The sequence below is a fragment of the Ranitomeya variabilis genome, chromosome 6, assembly GCF_051348905.1.
Source record: "Ranitomeya variabilis isolate aRanVar5 chromosome 6, aRanVar5.hap1, whole genome shotgun sequence".
NCBI lineage: Eukaryota > Metazoa > Chordata > Amphibia > Anura > Dendrobatidae > Ranitomeya > Ranitomeya variabilis.
Window position 1 is genome coordinate 321715569 of NC_135237.1, and position 18449 is coordinate 321734017.

General features: G+C 45.5%; 1 protein-coding gene across 1 annotated transcript in view; it reads right to left on the minus strand.

The window, feature by feature from the left end:
- WRNIP1 (WRN helicase interacting protein 1) overlaps positions 1 to 12086 on the minus strand; it is a 158273-nt gene extending 146187 nt beyond the window's left edge. Inside the window, exon 1 of the mRNA XM_077269771.1 lies at positions 11100 to 12086. Coding sequence (XP_077125886.1) covers positions 11100 to 11699 — 600 coding nt within the window. The 5' untranslated portion in view covers positions 11700 to 12086. The remainder of the gene's footprint in view (positions 1 to 11099) is intronic.
- Between the last annotated feature and the right edge of the window lie 6363 nt (positions 12087 to 18449).

The window sequence follows — 18449 nt, forward strand, 5'->3', positions numbered from 1 at the left end:
AGCTTCTCTCCTCCCCTTAATCTCTGGGTGGTTCAGAATTCAGCTGCAGATATGGACATTCAGAGTCTGTCTTCTAGTGTGGATCATCTCACTGCAAGGGTACAAGGCATTCAGGATTATGTAGTTCGCAGTCCTATGTCAGAGCCTAAAATACCAATTCCTGAGCTGTTCTCTGGAGATAGATCTAGGTTTCTAAACTTTAAAAATAATTGCAAGTTGTTCCTTTCTCTGAGACCTCGTTCCTCTGGTGATTCTGTTCAGCAAGTTAAAAATATTATTTCTTTGTTGCGTGGTGACCCTCAGGATTGGGCATTCTCTCTGGCGCCAGGAGATCCGGGATTGCTAAATGTGGATGCGTTTTTTCTGGCGCTTGGATTGCTTTATGAGGAACCTAATTCAGTAGACCAGGCAGAAAAAGTTTTGCTGGCTCTCTCTCAGGGTCAGGATGAAGCAGAGGTTTATTGTCAGAAGTTTAGGAAATGGTCTGTGCTCACTCAATGGAATGAGTGCGCCCTGGCAGCGATTTTCAGAAAGGGTCTTTCTGAAGCCCTTAAGGATGTTATGGTGGGGTTCCCCACGCCTGCGGGTCTGAATGAGTCAATGTCTTTGGCCATTCAGATTGATCAGCGTTTGCGGGAGCGCAAACCTGTGCACCATCTGGCGGTATCTTCTGAACAGAAACCTGAGTCTATGCAATGTGACAGGATTCTGACCAGAATTGAACGGCAAAATCACAGACGTCAGAATGGTTTGTGCTTTTACTGTGGTGATTCTGCTCATGTTATCTCAGAGTGTTCTAAGCGTACAAAAAGGTTCGCTAAGTCTGTCACCATTGGTACTGTGCAGCCTAAATTCATTTTGTCTGTTACTTTGATTTGCTCTCTGTCATCCTACTCAGTTATGGCTTTTGTGGATTCAGGTGCTGCCCTGAATTTGATGGATTTGTCATTTGCCAGGCGCTGTGGTTTTATCTTGGAGCCTTTACAATTCCCTATTCCACTAAAGGGAATTGATGCTACACCATTGGCCAAGAATAAACCTCAGTACTGGACTCAAGTGACCATGTGCATGACTCCTGCACATCAGGAGGTGATTTGCTTTCTTGTGCTGCATAATTTGCATGATGTTGTCGTGTTGGGTCTGCCATGGCTGCAGGCTCATAATCCAGTCCTGGATTGGAAAGCAATGTCTGTGTCAAGTTGGGGTTGCCAGGGAGTTCATGGCGATGCTCCTTTGGTGTCAATTGCTTCTTCTACTCCTTCTGAAGTCCCTGAATTATTGTCGGACTACCAGGATGTATTTGATGAGCCCAAATCCAGTGCCCTACCTCCTCATAGGGATTGTGATTGTGCTATAAATTTGATTCCTAGTAGTAAGTTCCCTAAGGGACGACTTTTTAATTTATCTGTACCAGAACATGCCGCTATGCGGAGTTATATAAAGGAGTCTTTGGAGAAGGGGCATATTCGCCCGTCCTCGTCCCCTTTGGGTGCAAGGTTCTTTTTTGTGGCCAAGAAGGATGGTTCTCTGAGACCCTGTATAGATTACCGCCTTCTAAATAAAATCACGGTCAAATTTCAGTACCCTTTGCCACTGTTGTCCGATCTGTTTGCTCGGATTAGGGGGGCCAGTTGGTTCACCAAGATAGATCTTCGAGGAGCGTATAATCTTGTGCGCATAAAGCAGGGAGATGAATGGAAAACAGCATTTAATACGCCCGAAGGCCATTTTGAGTACTTGGTGATGCCTTTTGGACTTTCTAATGCCCCCTCTGTGTTTCAGTCCTTCATGCACGACATCTTCCGAGAGTATCTGGATAGATTTATGATTGTGTACCTGGATGATATTTTGGTCTTTTCTGATGATTGGGAATCACATATGAAGCAGGTCAGGATGGTATTTCAGGTCCTGCGTGCCAATGCCTTGTTTGTGAAGGGCTCTAAATGTCTCTTCGGAGTCCAGAAGGTTTCCTTTTTGGGCTTTATTTTTTCTCCTTCCACTATTGAGATGGATCCAGTCAAGGTCCAGGCTATTTATGACTGGACTCAACCTACATTAGTGAAGAGTCTTCAGAAGTTCTTGGGTTTTGCTAATTTTTACCGTCGCTTCATCACTAATTTTTCTAGTGTGGTTAAGCCTTTGACGGATTTGATCATGAAGGGTTCTGATGTGACGAATTGGTCTCCTGCGGCCGTGGAGGCCTTTCAGGAGCTGAAACGTCGGTTTTCTTCGGCTCCTGTCTTGCGCCAGCCGGATGTCTCTCTTCCCTTCCAGGTCGAGGTTGATGCTTCTGAGATTGGAGCAGGGGCTGTCTTGTCGCAGAAAAGCTCTGATGGCTTTGTGATGAGACCATGTGCTTTCTTTTCAAGAAAGTTTTCGCCTGCCGAGCGGAATTATGATGTTGGTAATCGGGAGTTGTTGGCAATGAAGTGGGCATTTGAGGAGTGGCGACATTGGCTTGAGGGAGCTAAACATCGTGTGGTGGTCTTGACTGACCACAAGAATTTGACTTATCTCGAGTCTGCTAAACGATTAAATCCTAGACAGGCTCGATGGTCGCTGTTTTTCTCCCGTTTTGATTTCGTGGTTTCTTATCTTCCGGGTTTGAAAAACGTGAAGGCTGATGCCCTTTCTAGGAGTTTTGTGCCTGACTCCCCGGGAGTTTCTGAACCGGTTGGTATCCTCAGAGAGGGGGTGATTTTGTCTGCCATCTCTCCTGATTTGCGACGGGTGCTGCAGGAATTTCAGGCCAATAGACCTGACCGTTGTCCACCGGAAAGACTGTTTGTCCCGGATAGATGGACCAGTAGAGTCATTTCTGAGGTTCATTCTTCGGTGCTGTCGGGTCATCCTGGGATTTTTGGCACCAGGGATTTGGTGGCTAGGTCCTTTTGGTGGCCTTCCTTGTCGCGGGATGTGCGTTCCTTTGTGCAGTCCTGTGGGATTTGTGCTTGGGCCAAGCCTTGCTGTTCTCGTGCCAGTGGGTTGCTTTTGCCTTTGCCTGTTCCGAAGAGGCCTTGGACGCATATTTCCATGGATTTCATTTCGGATCTTCCTGTCTCTCAGAGGATGTCTGTCATCTGGGTGGTTTGTGATCGTTTTTCTAAAATGGTCCATTTGGTGCCCCTGCCTAAGCTGCCTTCCTCCTCCGATTTGGTTCCACTGTTTTTTCAGAATGTGGTTCGTTTGCATGGTATTCCAGAGAACATTGTGTCTGACAGAGAATCCCAGTTCGTGTCCAGATTTTGGCGGTCCTTTTGTGCTAAGATGGGCATTGATTTGTCTTTTTCGTCGGCCTTCCATCCTCAGACGAATGGCCAAACCGAACGAACTAATCAGACCTTGGAAACTTATCTGAGATGTTTTGTTTCTGCTGATCAGGATTATTGGGTGACTTTTTTGCCATTGGCTGAGTTCGCCCTCAATAATCGGGCTAGTTCTGCTACTTTGGTTTCGCCTTTTTTTTGCAATTCTGGTTTTCATCCTCGTTTTTCCTCAGGTCAGGTGGAGTCTTCTGACTGTCCTGGGGTGGATTCTGTGGTGGATAGGTTGCAGCAGATTTGGAAACATGTGGTGGACAATTTGACGTTGTCACAGGAGAAGGCTCAGCGCTTTGCTAACCGCCGTCGCTGTGTGGGTCCCCAACTTCGTGTGGGGGATTTGGTATGGTTGTCTTCTCGTTACGTTCCTATGAAGGTTTCCTCTCCTAAGTTCAAGCCTCGTTTCATCGGTCCTTATAGGATTTTGGAAATCCTCAACCCTGTGTCATTTCGTTTGGACCTCCCAGCATTGTTTGCCATTCATAATGTGTTCCATAGGTCATTGTTGCGGAGATACGTGGTGCCGGTAGTCCCTTCTGTGGATCCTCCTGCTCCGGTCTTGGTCGAGGGGGAGTTGGAGTATGTGGTGGAGAAGATCTTGGATTCTCGTATTTCGAGACGGAAGCTCCAGTACTTGGTTAAGTGGAAGGGCTATGGTCAGGAGGATAATTCCTGGGTTGTCGCCTCCGATGTCCATGCTGCCGATTTGGTTCGTGCCTTTCATTCGGCTCGTCCTGATCGGCCTGGGAGCTTTGGTGAGGGTTCGGTGACCCCCTCCTTAAGGGGGGGGTACTGTTGTGAATTCCGTTCTCGGGCTCCCTCTTGTGGTCATTAGTGGTACTGTGTGAGTTCTGTTCTTGGGCTTCCTCTGGTGGCCTTTAGCGATATGGCTGGTCTGTAGCTGGGCTCAGCTGCCTCATTTCCTGCTAGGCTGGCCCTATTTAACTCACCTGGACCTTTAGGGTATGTTTCCACGGTCAGGAAACGCTGCTTGTTTGACGCTGCGCAGAGCTGCAGCGTCAAACAAGCAGCGTCCAGATGTTCCAGCATAGTGGAGGGGATTTTATGAAATCCCGTCTCCACTATGCGTGGAAACCCGCATCAGTCTTCCCTGCGACTCCGGACATGCTGCGCGTCTTTTCAGATCGCAGCATGTCCGTACACCTTGCGGGGACGCAGCGTCCCCGCAAGGCATAACACTGGGCGCTATGGGAGAGAGCGATGATCCCGGATGTGAAGAGTTAACACATGCGGCATCATCGCGTCCCAGGAAGGGGGCGGGGCTTAGCGCCGAGCGGCGATACCGCCGGCCATCCTGACCGTGGAAACATACCCTTACTTTTTGCCTGCTGTCGTTGTATTCAGTGCTAGTTTTGATTTCTCCTGGACCTCCCTTGTGACCTGTCTCCTTCTGGAGAAGCTAAGTTTTGCTTGTTTATTTTGCTCATTATTTCCTTGAAAACGTTTCTAAGTATATGATGAGTTCAGTCCAGCTTGCTATTATGTGATTTTTCGCTTGCTGGTAGCTCTGGGGTGCAAGAGTGCACCCCTCACATCGTGAGTCGGTGTGGGGGTTCTTGTATTCTCTGCGTGGATAGTTTTTGATACTGACCGCACAGATCCCTTGCCATCTTCTTTCTATCTAGTGTTAGCGGGCCTCATTTGCCAAACCTGTTTCATTTCTACGTTTGTATTTTCCCCTTAACTCACCGTTATTATTTGTGGGGGGCTTTCTATAACTTTGGGGTTATTTCTCTGAGGCAAGTGAGGTCTTTGCTTTCTCTCTAGGGGTAGCCAGTTTCTCAGGCTGTGAAGAGGCGTCTAGGTTTTCAGGTAACGCTCCACGGCTGCCTTTAGTGTGTGTGGATAGGATCAGGGTTGCGGTCAGTATAGTTCCCACATCCCCAGAGCTTGTCCGATTATTGTGGTTTACCTTTCAGGTCAGTTTGGTGATCCTACCACCGGATCATAACAGTACCGCTCATTAAAGTAATGAATATGGACGTGACTCCACTCCCATAGGAGTGGAGCACATATTAATTACTTTAATGAGCAGTACCAGAGACCGTTGAACACAGGAACAAGCTGCCAGCCCAGAACGACAGTAGCAGGGACCGTGCCGGGAAGGTGAGAATAACGGGGGAGGGTGAGCATTGTGATAGTCACCTGTCCCCATTCCATCGCCAGGCTCCGTCTTCCACGTCCTCTGGCTGTGACATTCAGGTCAGAGGGCGCAATGACGTTAGTGCGCTGTTATGATCCTAATGGCAGAGGATCTCAGGAGTACCAGCTAAGTCTGCAAACACAAAAAGCCAGCTCATAGGGAAGTGGTAACTTGACTGACCGTATACCTGATCCTAACACAAACAACTAGCAGCAGCCGGGGAACGTACCTACGTTGGTTCTAGACGTCTCGCGCCAGCCGGAGAACTAACTAACCCTTTCAGAGAAAATAAGACCTCTCTTGCCTCAAGAGAAAGGACCCCAAATTTAAAATACAAGCCCCCAACAAATAATAACGGTGAGGTAAGAAGAAATGACAAACGTAAGAATGAACTAGATTTAGCAAAGAGAGGCCCACTGACTAATAGCAGAAAATAGAAAGATAACTTATACGGTCAGCAAAAAACCCTACAAAATATCCACGCTGAATATCCAAGAACCCCCGCACCGACTAACGGTGTGGGGGGAGGATAACAGCCCCCCTTGAGCTTCCAGCAAAATCAGGAATCACATTTTAAACAAAGCTGGAACAAAATAAGGGAAATTCAAATGCACAAAAATAAGGAAGCAGGACTTAGCTTATCTTGCAAAATCAGGAGACCAGGAGACAGGAGAAAACAGACAAGGTCTGATAACAACGAATCCAGGCACAATACTGAGTATCCAGGAAGTTTATATAGGCACACCCAGACCAAACGAAGCAGGTGAGTGCCAACCTGGGGAAAGACACTCAAAGTGCCATACCGCTAATGACCACAAGAGGGAGCCAAGAACTATAGTTCACAACAGTGCGCGCCCTCTGCCTGACAGTCAGAGAGCTGGAAGAGGGAGCGACGCACGGCGGTGGAACAGGGACAGGTGAATATCGCAAGTGGCGGAGGTCTGAGCGACGATAGGTGAGCATGTCTTTTTTTTTTTCAATTGCATCAGCAGCATATAATTTATGGGGCATAATCTATGGAGCATCTTATGGGGCCATCAACCTTTGTGCAGCAGCATATGGGGCATAATCTATGGAGCATCTCATGGTGCCATCAACCTTTGTGCAGCAGCATATGGGGCATAATCTATGGAGCATTGTATGGAGCCATTAACCTTTATGGAGCATTATATGGGGCATATTATTCTATGGAGCATCTTAAGGGGCCATCATTAACCTTTTATGCAGCATTATATGGGGCATATTTTAATATGGAGAATCTTATGGGGCCCATCATAAACTGTATGGAGCATTATATGGAGCTCCTGATTCAATATGGATATTCAAAAACACAACCTACTGATGTCTCAATCAATTTTACTATTATTGGCATCTATTTTTATTTTTGAAATTTACCAGTAGCTGCTGCATTTCCCACCCTAGGCTTATACTCGAGTCAATAAGTTTTCCCAGTTTTTTGTGGTAAAATTAGGGGTCTCGGCTTATACTCGAGTATATATGGTGCACATATTTGATACCACGTTCAGAATTTGTCCGATCAATATAAATTTTTAAAAAATTTACCCGATCACTAAACGGCATAATGAGAAAAAATTCAAAACGCCAGAATTATGTTTTATTGGTTGCCGCAACGTTGCATTAAAATGCAATGACGGGCGATCAAAGAATCATATCTGCACTAAAATGGTATCACTAAAAACGTCAGCTTAGCACGCAAAATATAAGCCCTCACCCAACCCAAGATCATGAAAGATGGAGACACTACGGGTATCAGAAAATGGCGCAATTTTTTATTTTTAAACAAAGTTTGGACATTTTTTTCCCCACTTAGATAAAAAGAAAAGAACCTAGACATGTTTGGTGTCTATGAACTCGTAATGACCTGGAAAATCATAATGGCAGGTCAGTTTTAGCATTTAGTAAAAATAGTGAAAATAGTAAAAAAGCAAAACAAAAAACACTTTTTTTGCAATTTCACCGCTTTTTTATTTTTTATTTTTTTCCTGTTCTCCAGTACACGATATGTTAAAACCAATAGTGTCGTTCAAAAGTACATCTCGTCCCCCCAAAAAATGAGCCCTCACATGGGCATATTGACCGAAAAATAAAAAGTTACGGCTCTGGAAAGAAGGGGAGCAAAAAACAAAAACGCAAAAAAGAAAATACCTCTGGTCATGAAGGGGTTAAAAATAATAAACAGAGGCATACTTATCAAGCAGCAAAGTCGTGAATGCAGAGCAGGCTGCCCTCGAGGTCTGTGACCTTGACGTCATCGAAGGTCCTTCGCTCAATCCATCCTTAGGAACGGAGGTAGCCGCTTGCACCGCTGAGAGCCGGGGGACGTCGGAGGGTAAATATATCCCATATTTTTTATTTTTATTCTTTTTTTTACATGAATATGGATCCCAGGGCCTGAAGGAGAGTCTCCTCTCCTCCAGACCCTGGGAACCATCCAGGACTGCTCCCTGCACACACCGTACCCGGCGTATAAGTCAAACCCCCGACTTTTGAGATGATTTTCAGGGGTTAAAAAGTCGTCTTATACGCCAGAAAATACGGTAACTCAAAATGGTATCAATAAAAACGACAGCTCGGCGAGCAAAAAATAAGCCCTCAGCCAGCCCTACATCCTGAAAAATGGAGACCCTATGGGTCTCAGAAAATGGTGCTTTTTTATTTTTATTTTTCTTTAACAAACTTTGGATTTTTTTTTCATTACTTACATAAAAAAAGAACATATATATGTTTGGTATCTGTGAACTTGTAATGACCTGGAAAACCATAATGGCAGGTCAGTTTTAGCATTTAGTGAACATGGTGAAAAATAATTATAATTTAGGAAATGCACTTTTTTGCAATTTCACTGCACGTGGAATTCTTCTCTCGTACAATATATGGTAAAATCAATAGTGTTATTCAAAAGTACAACTCATCCCACAAAAAAACAAGCACTGACATGGCCATATTGATGGAAAAATAAAAAAGTTATGGCTCTGGGAAGAAGGGGAGCCAAAAACGAAAAATGACACGGGGGTGAAGGGGTTAAACACGGATGTGTGATGGCCTAATAGGGGGAGCTCTTCTCCCTCCTTTGAGTGAATGATGGGCTGTTGCGTATCTTCTTCATACACAGAAACCGATTCATCAAAGCTTCGACAATAGAGTTCCTGGGTAAAACCTTTGAAAAGTTGCAAAATGTATGCGTAATTGGGAATTGTGAAAGCATTTTGCGACTTTTGTTGTTTAATTATAGTCAGTTTCTTCCACCGCTTGCAAAATAGGCAGAGCTGTGATGAGACACTATGCCACAAGTCTCACTCCAGTACCTATCTGAATGGAGTAAGATTTCTGGTTTGGCAAATGAAGGATCACACCACTCAAGTCATCACTAATAATTGTAATGGACTCAAACTATGTGTCATTTGGTAATTAGCCAAAGAATGCAATATTTTGTACCTTTTTGTCTAGGAGGTAAAAAGACCAGTTCTCTTTTACTCTGCACCAGTCTACATAGGAAAGCTGACAAGTCAATTGCAAGAAGTGCCAGTTATCGTCTCTGTGGTCAGAGTATAGTCACAAAGTAATATAAAAAACCCTTCCTATATAAATTAAGTTCAATTTACTCTATTATAAACAATGTATTTGTCTTTGTCCACGCCAGCATCATGGCTTCCGTAAGTAGCAAAGGCATTTTAGACAGATCCATTGTTTAACAGATACCCGGAGGGAAAAATGCTCATCTGTGCACAAACAGACCAAAGACATAATTCATAAACTTTCTACTGAGCCAGTTTTCAGCCCGCAGAGAAGACCGAAGGTTGGCTGAGAACCTATGCTCCGATTCACTAAGGCTAGGTTCACATTGCGTTAACAGCAGCCCGTTCAACACATGCGTTAACGGGCTGCTGTTAACGCAAGTGAAGACATGACATCACGCTAGCGCAGATAGAGCTAGCAGATGCTCTATCTGCGCTAGCAGTGACAGACCCAGAAACGCTGCAGCCCGCGTCCCAGGGTCCGTCACTCAATGACGTTATCCCACGGGGTAATGTAGTCCGTCTAACGGACGCCTAAAACCCAGTATGAACCCAGCCTAAGACTGGTGTTTCCTTCTCCATTGTTAATTATGGGCATGATGAATAAAATGTTTCAAATTCATTAAAAGGCGCATTCTAGTGAAATTAGCTCATGTTATCAGTGTGGTGTGCCTCGCCAGAAATGTTACTGCAGTCAGGGTCTATAGTAACATTAGACATAATGTATGCAACCACTTTTGATGATTTTGTTAGGTGTTGCCATTCCTCTTCCTGATGTCTCCCCACCACTTCAGCCTACTTTGGAAGAACTGGCCTAAAGTGGCAAGAAAATTCCAAAAGTTGTAATTTTGTGACTTTCAGTGTTTCACATTGCATGGTGTAAACATTTTTATGAAATGGGGGCTTTAGGGTGTGTGCAGAGGATCAGTAATCACTGCGGTTTGGACGCTGAGAACTTATGCAGTGTCCATCCTGCAGCAGCCAGATGTTACAGCATAGTGGATGGGATTTCAAGACATACCATGCCCACTATGCGTCTACAGACGCCCCCAGCTCACCCGTGGAGACGGACATGTGGCGCGTCTTTCCAGACGGCAGCATGTCAATCTCTCCTGCAGAGACGTGAGCATCCGCAAGAGAAATGTATTGAATGAGGTGAATCAGCATGATTCAGACACCACATGTGGATTCACCTGCATTCAGTAGACGGCAACGATTTGGACGCAGCAGACATGTGCTACATCCAAAGCACTGCTACTTCCGAATCGTCTGCACATACCCTTAGGCTCATTTGTGCAGCAATCAGCATTGGTGGGGTTTCAGCTTAGACTCTAAATGATCAATACTTCTGACATCTATGAAATTTCAAAGTTTTCTGAACTTGCAGAGCCTTACGTTTTATACATTCACTTATTTAATAACTTCATGATTTTAAAGAAGCACTTTTACCGAAGTTCCAGTCATCATAATATATAGCAAGTGTTTTATTGTGGATATTTATTTACAATTAGTACTTTGTCACTATCACCCTTACATTTTACCATCTGCAGTTATAAGCCAGTTTTGCTATTAGATGCTTTTTGATTATCTCCCCTATTCTGTACCACTTTTAAGAAGTGAAATCATGATGTGGATTTTATATTTAAAGTTTTTTTTCTCACACCAGAATAAAGTGTAACTGCTCATTTTGCCTTTCTACCCAGTTAATTCTTCTCTGCTCTACATAGAGACAGGTAATATTGTCTCTTTATTTATTATTCCCCTCTTCACCTCCTGACCCAGTGGCTCCCTATTCCCCCTGCTTAGGAATTTTACAGTGGTGATTATGAGGGAAAATTGACCTCCTGTTTCTACATAAAGCATAGAAGGATTCAGCTAGTCAGTTTTTAATCACTTGATGTCATAGACATATTTGGGAAAAAAAAGAATTAGCTGGGGAGAAAGGGAAAATGAGCGATTGCAAGTACACAGTGCCATAAGTATGATTGCAATATATTAAGAGGATAAAAGCTTTGATGGCAGTGCTTCTTTATGATCATCACATCATGTATCCAAGTTGCAGATATGAGCGGTACCAACCTTGCCACAACCAGGCGGACCCCAGAGTATGAAAGAGGGGATGTCATTGGCTTGGAGCAGGGGTCTCAGCATGCTGTTCTCTCCCACAACCTTGTTCTGACCCATGTAGTCCTCCAGTGTGCACGGTCTCATTTTATCCGCCAGAGGTTTCCCATCTAATCTCTCGGCCAGGTTCTTTTCTCTCTGGTTGTTCCCGGATTGTATCTGATGGTTGGGAACAAGTTCTTGTTTTGGGGCTTCACAAATAGAAGCGCCATTTATATTCTGCTTTGCGTCTAACCTTTTGGCTGATGATATAGAATAAGAAGGAGCCTTGGATGGCGTCTCCTGAGATACCCGCTCCATGACCTTGGGTTTATGGAACAAGGGAAAGCTGGCAGCGCCAACACCCAGGAGCCAGCCAGGACTATGTGGGGCATCAGCCTCCTGGGAAGAAAGACGCCTTTTCTTCCCCAGAGCGCCACTTGGCTTCTGCAGGCAGGTGTCAAGATGGGTATTGATTTCTGAAGCTGGCACCTCCTGGGTACATACTGGGCATTTTACTGGGCTAGCTGCACTGCCACACGGTGATGCCCCCGGCTCCTCTGCCATATGCTCCATGCTGCACTAGTCCTATATAGTAATAAGGGAGAGTTCTGAAGGGCTCTGACAGTCATACAATGGCCAGAAAGTTGTGGGCACAGAGCGACACTACTGACAGCACATATATACACAGCTGTGAGAGCCCGTATATCCTAGGAGAGGAGGCTGCATTACATTACCGCCGTCACCCACTGTGCCAGGACAATGCCCGCGGCTGTGCCCCGTAACTACAGAACGGCGAAGACGTCAGGACAGCTGAGAGGTGACAGGATTCCCGCCATATCTGACTGCACACAGCGGCCGCCCCTGCTTCCTCTTCCTCCTCCTCACTCGGTCATGTGGCGCTGTGTAAGCAGAGCACTATGGGACATGGAGTCCTGTCTCTGCTAGCGGATCTTGGCTGCTTGCCCGTCCTCTGACAATACATCTTTCTTTTACAGCTAGCGGTTATGTGAGGTGACATGGAGGGGTTTTCTGTGAGGCAGCGAGACAACATGGAGTAGTTTTATGGTAGAACAGTGCTAATGAGACAGCATGGAGGAGTTTTATGTGGCGATGATGCCAGGGAGACTACATAGTGAAGGTTTATGTGGTGACACAGGCAGAGAGACGGAATGGAGGCGGTTTATGTGATAATAATGGCAGAGAGACAACATAGTGAAGGTTTATGTGGTGACACAGGAAGGGAGACCACATGGAGGAGGTTTATGTGATAATAATAATGGCAGGGAGACAGCATGTTGAGGTTCATGTGATGACAGGCAGGGAGACAACATGGAAGACTTTTATGTGATGGCATAGACAGCGAGACAACATGAAGGAGTTTTATGGGAAGACTGTGGCATGGAGACAACATGTTGTGGATTTTTATGTGAGATCTTGTGCTGGGAGACAAACATGGAGGAGTTCCATGGCAGGGAGACAACATGGAGGAGTTTTATGACAGGTCGTGGGCAGGGAGACAGCATGGAGGAGCTTTATGGCAGGTCTTTGGCAGGAAGACAACATGGAGGAGATTTATGGCAGGACGTGGGCAGGGAGACAACATGGAGGAGTTTTATGGCAGGGAGACAACATGGAGGAGTTTTATGGCAGGTCGTGGGCAGGGAGACAACATGGAGGAGTTTTATGACAGGCCGTGGGCAGGGAGACAGCATGGAGGAGTTTTATGACAGGCCGTGGGCAGGGAGACAACATGGAGGAGTTTTATGGCAGGTCTTTGGCAGGGAGACAACATGGAGGAGATTTATGGCAGGACGTGGGCAGGGAGACAACATGGAGGAGTTTTATGGCAGGTCTTTGGCAGGGAGACAACATGGAGGAGATTTATGGCAGGACGTGGGCAGGGAGACAACATGGAGAAGTTTTATATGATGACTTTGCACAAGAGACAATATGAAGATTTATATGAGGACACACAAAAGGAGACAACGTGGACGAGTTAAATGTGATGACACCTTAAGGGACAAACAAATAAGGCAGCACACTGCAGCGCTGAAACATGCAAACATGAAACACGAAAATTGAACTGCATTACTGCACTAGAAATATGAAAAATGAGAGCGTTTAGCGCATAAAAATGGCCAATTTTATGTGTACCTGGTAGCCACTTTACGGCATCTCTCTTATACCAGGTCCTACGCTTTCCTTTCCTCGCTGAGAATAAACGTCTCCATGTGAATGGGTACCTATGAAAACCTCTTCTTAGACTACATTCTCTCTCTCTGTGGAGGGGTATTGGACCTGTTGCAATTAAAACACCTGTGGCTAGGAGGCGGAGTGCTCGGTCAGAAGGCTAAATAATACATTTGAAAAAACTGACCGTCACATCCAAACAGACTAAGTGTGAACAGGTGCTGAACCATCCACCAGGACACCCAGGGGAGCAGACGTGTCTGCTCTCTGCTGGATGAGGACAATAAGGCGCCGTGCTAGTGGCAGCCCATTGCAGCAGCAATAGTTTTGTTTTATTTTACTTTATTTTATTTTGGAATCATTTTTGTTATGTGTGAACCTTTTCTTTCTGAACCTCAGTTTTTGGTACTCCTAAGGAATTTTTTCCCCAGTACCTTCTCCTTCTGAACTTGGATCCGCTGGAATGCTTCCCTTGGATTTATGCTGAACCCTTGGATTTATGCTGAACCCTTGGATTTCCCCTTGGTTGTTTGCTTCTGAACCTGGGATCCTCTGATTTGTTTCCCCTGGATGCTTACTGCTACCCACAGCTTTCTGGATGTATGCTTCTGATCCTTGGCTCCTCTGAAATGTTTCCCTTGGATGTTTGCTGCTACCCGCAGCTATCTGGATTTACAGTGCATTTGTGATCACCTTGCAACCTAGGACTGGTATTATATGCACCTACTGCCAGGCGGCCACTACCTGTCTGGGAATTGGTACAGCTATGTCTGGAGGCGTGCACTGTGTGCCTCCCTACACGGACAGGCTTGGTGCGACTAACATGGGCAAGGTTTTGATTGATGTCTCAAAGTCTGTTCCTAAATGCGTTGCTTACGCAAGGGGCCGACTTCTGGAGCTGCGCAGGCTAATGCCTTCTCCTGCAGTGGGTAGACCACGTGTCCCGTGTGAGGTAAGGCGACCTTTCAGAGGCTGCAGAGCGGGCAAAAAACTTAAGGCAAGGCGAAGACGGTTTAAACCTGTAGTTCCGTCCATCATCATGGGGAATGTTCAATCACTGGGAAATAAGTCGGATGAACTGCTGGCATTAATACGGACCCAGAGGGATTACAAGGAATGCAGTTTGATGTGTTTTACTGAAACATGGTTACGTGGCGAGATCCCTGACTCAAGTGTCTCAGTACCAGGATTTCACATGGTCCAGGCGGATAGAGACACTATGAAGAGCGGCAAAAAAAAGGGCGGTGGAGTTTTACTCTACATAAACAATGGATGATGCAATCGGGCATGTGACAGTAAGAGAGCGCCATTGTTGTCCTAACATTGAATTGCTTGCTGTTGGCCTCAGACCTTACTATATTCCTAGAGAATTTTCGGTTGTTATTGCAATAGTGTTGTACATACCACCAACTGCAAACCATGCAGGTGGAGTGCTGTCAGGAGTCATTGCTCGGCTCCAGTTGAAACACCCCAACTCGCTTACTGTAATCTCTGGGGATTTTAATTGGGCTAAAATTACTGCCTTACCTAAATTCTATCAATTTGTTAAATGTACAACACGTGACAAAATTATTTTGGACTTAGGGTACCGTCACACCATGCAATTTTTGTCGCTACGACGGCACGATCCGTGACGTCGCAGCGTCGTATGAGTATCGCTCCAGCGTCGTAGACTGCGGTCACACTTTGCAATCACGGCGCTGGAGCGATGCCGAGGTTCGCTGGTAACCAGGGTAAACATCGGGTTACTAAGCGCAGGGCCGCGCTTAGTAACCCGATGTTTACCGTGGTTACCAGCGTAAAAGAAAAAAAACAAACAGTTCATACTGACCATCTGATGTCCGTCAGGTCCCTTGCCGTCTGCTTCCTGCTCTGACTGAGTGCAGCCGTACAGTGAGAGCAGAGCGCAGCAGTGACGTCACCGCTGTGATCTGCTCTCACTTTCCGACAGACAGAGCGGGAAGCAGACGGCAAGGGACCTGACGGACATCAGATGGTCAGTATGTACTGTTTGTTTTTTTTTACTTTTACGCTGGTAACCAGGGTAAACATCGGGTTACTAAGCGTGGCCCTGCGCTTAGTAACCCGATGTTTACCCTGGTTACAAGCGATCGCATCGCTGGATCGCTGTCACACACAACGATCCAGCGATGACAGCGGGAGATCCAGCGACGAAAGAAAGTTTCAAACGATGTGCTACGACGTACGATTCTCAGCAGGGTGTCTGATCGCAGTAGCGTGTCAGACACTGCGAGATCGTAACGATATCGCTAGAACGTCACGAATCGTGCCGTCGTAGCGATAAAAATGCCACTGTGTGACGGTACCCTTACTCTATGCGAATGTCAAGAATGCTTATACATCGTCTACCCTGCTGCCCTTGGGGAAGTCTGATCACAATCTTATACTATTGTCACCAGTCTACCAACCTGTTGTTAGTAAACAGCCTGCTATGATTAAATCAGTTAGAATGTGGAGTCGAACAAATGAACAGGCTTTACAGGATTGCTTTCGTCTTACAGACTGGGATGTGTTGCTTGGGACAATGGACGAGTATACAAATGTTAATGAAGTGGTTGGTAGAGTGTCTGACTACATTAACTTCTGCACTGATATGTTGGTGTCGGCTAAAAAGATTAGGTGTTTTGCAAATAACAAGCCATGGATAACAAAGGAATTGAAGCATTTGCTCAACAGGAAAAGAAAAGGCATTTAAATTAGGTGACAAAGAGGAAATTAAAATGATACAGCATGAATTGAAGCATAAAATAAAGGAGGCCCAGGAAGCCTTCAGAATTAAACTGGAAAAGAAACTGTCCCACAATAATACCAGAGAGGTTTGGTCAGGAATGAAATTACTGACTGGGCTTAAGGTGAGGTCTGAACATGATGGAGGAAAACTGGACAAGGCTAATGAGATGAACGAGTATTTCAATAGGTTTAGCAGTACATGTGTACTGCCAACTGATAGTGGATGGGAATTGGGTGCAAATTCTGCAACATTGATATTGGAGGATGAGCAGACTAATTTTAGAGTATCCGAAAATGATGTCAGGAGGCAGTTTAAGGCACTTAAGATTGGTAAAGCTACAGGACCTGATGGACTCAGTCCATGTGTCCTTAAAGTGTGTGCAGACCAGCTGTGTACTGTCTTTACACTCCTATTTAATGGAAGTCTACAAACACAGAGGGTACCTGTGTTATGGAAAACTTCCTGTCTGGTGCCGGTACCCAAGACTTCTTCTCCTGCAACCCTAAATGACTATCGTCCTGTAGCCTTAACATCTCACGCTATGAAGGCCTTGGAAAGATTAGTGCTTGCTCGCTTAAGACCAAGGGTCAATGCTTTTACCGATCCCCTTCAGTTTGCTTACCGACATAGATTGGGGGTGGATGATGCTATTCTTTCTCTATTACATAGTGTACATTCATTTCTGGAGATTGACGGAACCATGGTGCGAGCGATGTTCTTCGATTTCTCGAGTGCATTTAACTCCCTGCAGCCACTTTTACTACACAAAAAGATGACTGATATGAAGGTTGAGGAGGGGATGAGAAATTGGATAACTGACTACCTATCAGATCGGCCACAGTTTGTACAGATGGGAGCAGTTGTGTCAAGCAGATTATTGAGCAGTGTAGGTGCCCCCCAGGGAACGGTGCTTGTGCCCTTTCTTTTCACACTGTATACTTCAGACTTTCAGTATAAATCTGATCTTTGCCACCTTCAAAAATTTTCGGATGACTCCGTGGTTGTGGGATGTATTAGGGGAGATCAGGGGGATGAGGAATACAGAAGGGTGGTGTCGAATTTCGTGGATTGGTGCAATTGTAACTATCTACAACTAAATGTTAAGAAAACTAAGGAGTTGGTGGCCAACTACAGCAGGATAAAGATGGAATGCTTACCGATCACTATTGCTGGTCAGGAGGTAGAGCAGGTGGAGAGTTACAAATATTTGGGGGTCCATTTGGATAGCAAACTGGACTGGAGATGCCCCTCAGAGTTTGTCTACAAGAAGGGGATGAGCAGATTGTATTTCCTAAGGAAACTGAGGTCTTTTAATGTGTGCAGCAAAATGTTAGAAATGTTCTACCAGTCTGTAGTGGCAAGTGCCATCTTTTTTGCAATCATATGCTGGGGTAGTAGTGTGCGGGCCTCTGATGCTAATAAGCTAAATAAGATTATCAAGAAGGCAAGTTCTGCTGTTGGCTGCAATCTGGACTCTTTTGAGGAGGTAGTGGAGAGAAGAACTCTGAAAAAGTGTATGGCAATTATGAACAATAATGCACATCCATTATATGAGCTATTCATGAGACAGAAGAGCACCTTCAGTAAGGCTAGGTTCACATTGCGTTAGTGGGTGATCGCTAACGGACAGCGTTGCACGGCGAAAATGTCGCAATTAACGCCGTGCAACGGGTCCATTAGCGCACCCATTGACAGCAATGTAAATTTCGCCTGCAGCGCATCACTAGCGCGTGCCTTTTTCGGCTCGCGCTAGTGATGTGCCGTTCTTCTGTGACGCGCCTCGGACGCTGCTTGCAGCGTCCGTGGCGCGCCCGAGGTCCGTTCCCCGCTCTCGCAGATCGGGGATCTGCGAGAGCGGGGACGTTAAGCCACCCCTGAACGCGGCCCCTAAATAAACATTGCGTTAGCGCAATCCGCTAGCGCTAAACAGATTGCCCTAACGCAATGTGAACCTAGCCTAACCGGCTAATACTTCTGAGGTGTAAGAAGGAAAAATATAGGAAATCTTTTGTGCCAACTGCTATGGGAATGTACAACAATAACATTAGGGTTAAATCATCAAGGTGAATGTCTACTTTATTTCTCTACATTTCAGTTCACTCGTTGTGTATGTCCTATTCTAATGTATAATGTTCTTCTGTCAACTCCACTGTCATGTCAATTCAGTAATTCATTTTATGATTTAAGTTGTGCTGCTGTGATACCATAATTTCCCACGGGATGCCTTATTTGTTTGACTAATAAGAGTTGGTGACTCTAGGTTCAGCACCTGTTCACACTTAGTCTATGTTTGGATGTGACGGTCAGTTTTTTCAAATGACACCTTAAGGAAGACAACATTTAGGAGTTTTATGCAGTGATGAGCGAATATACTCGTTACT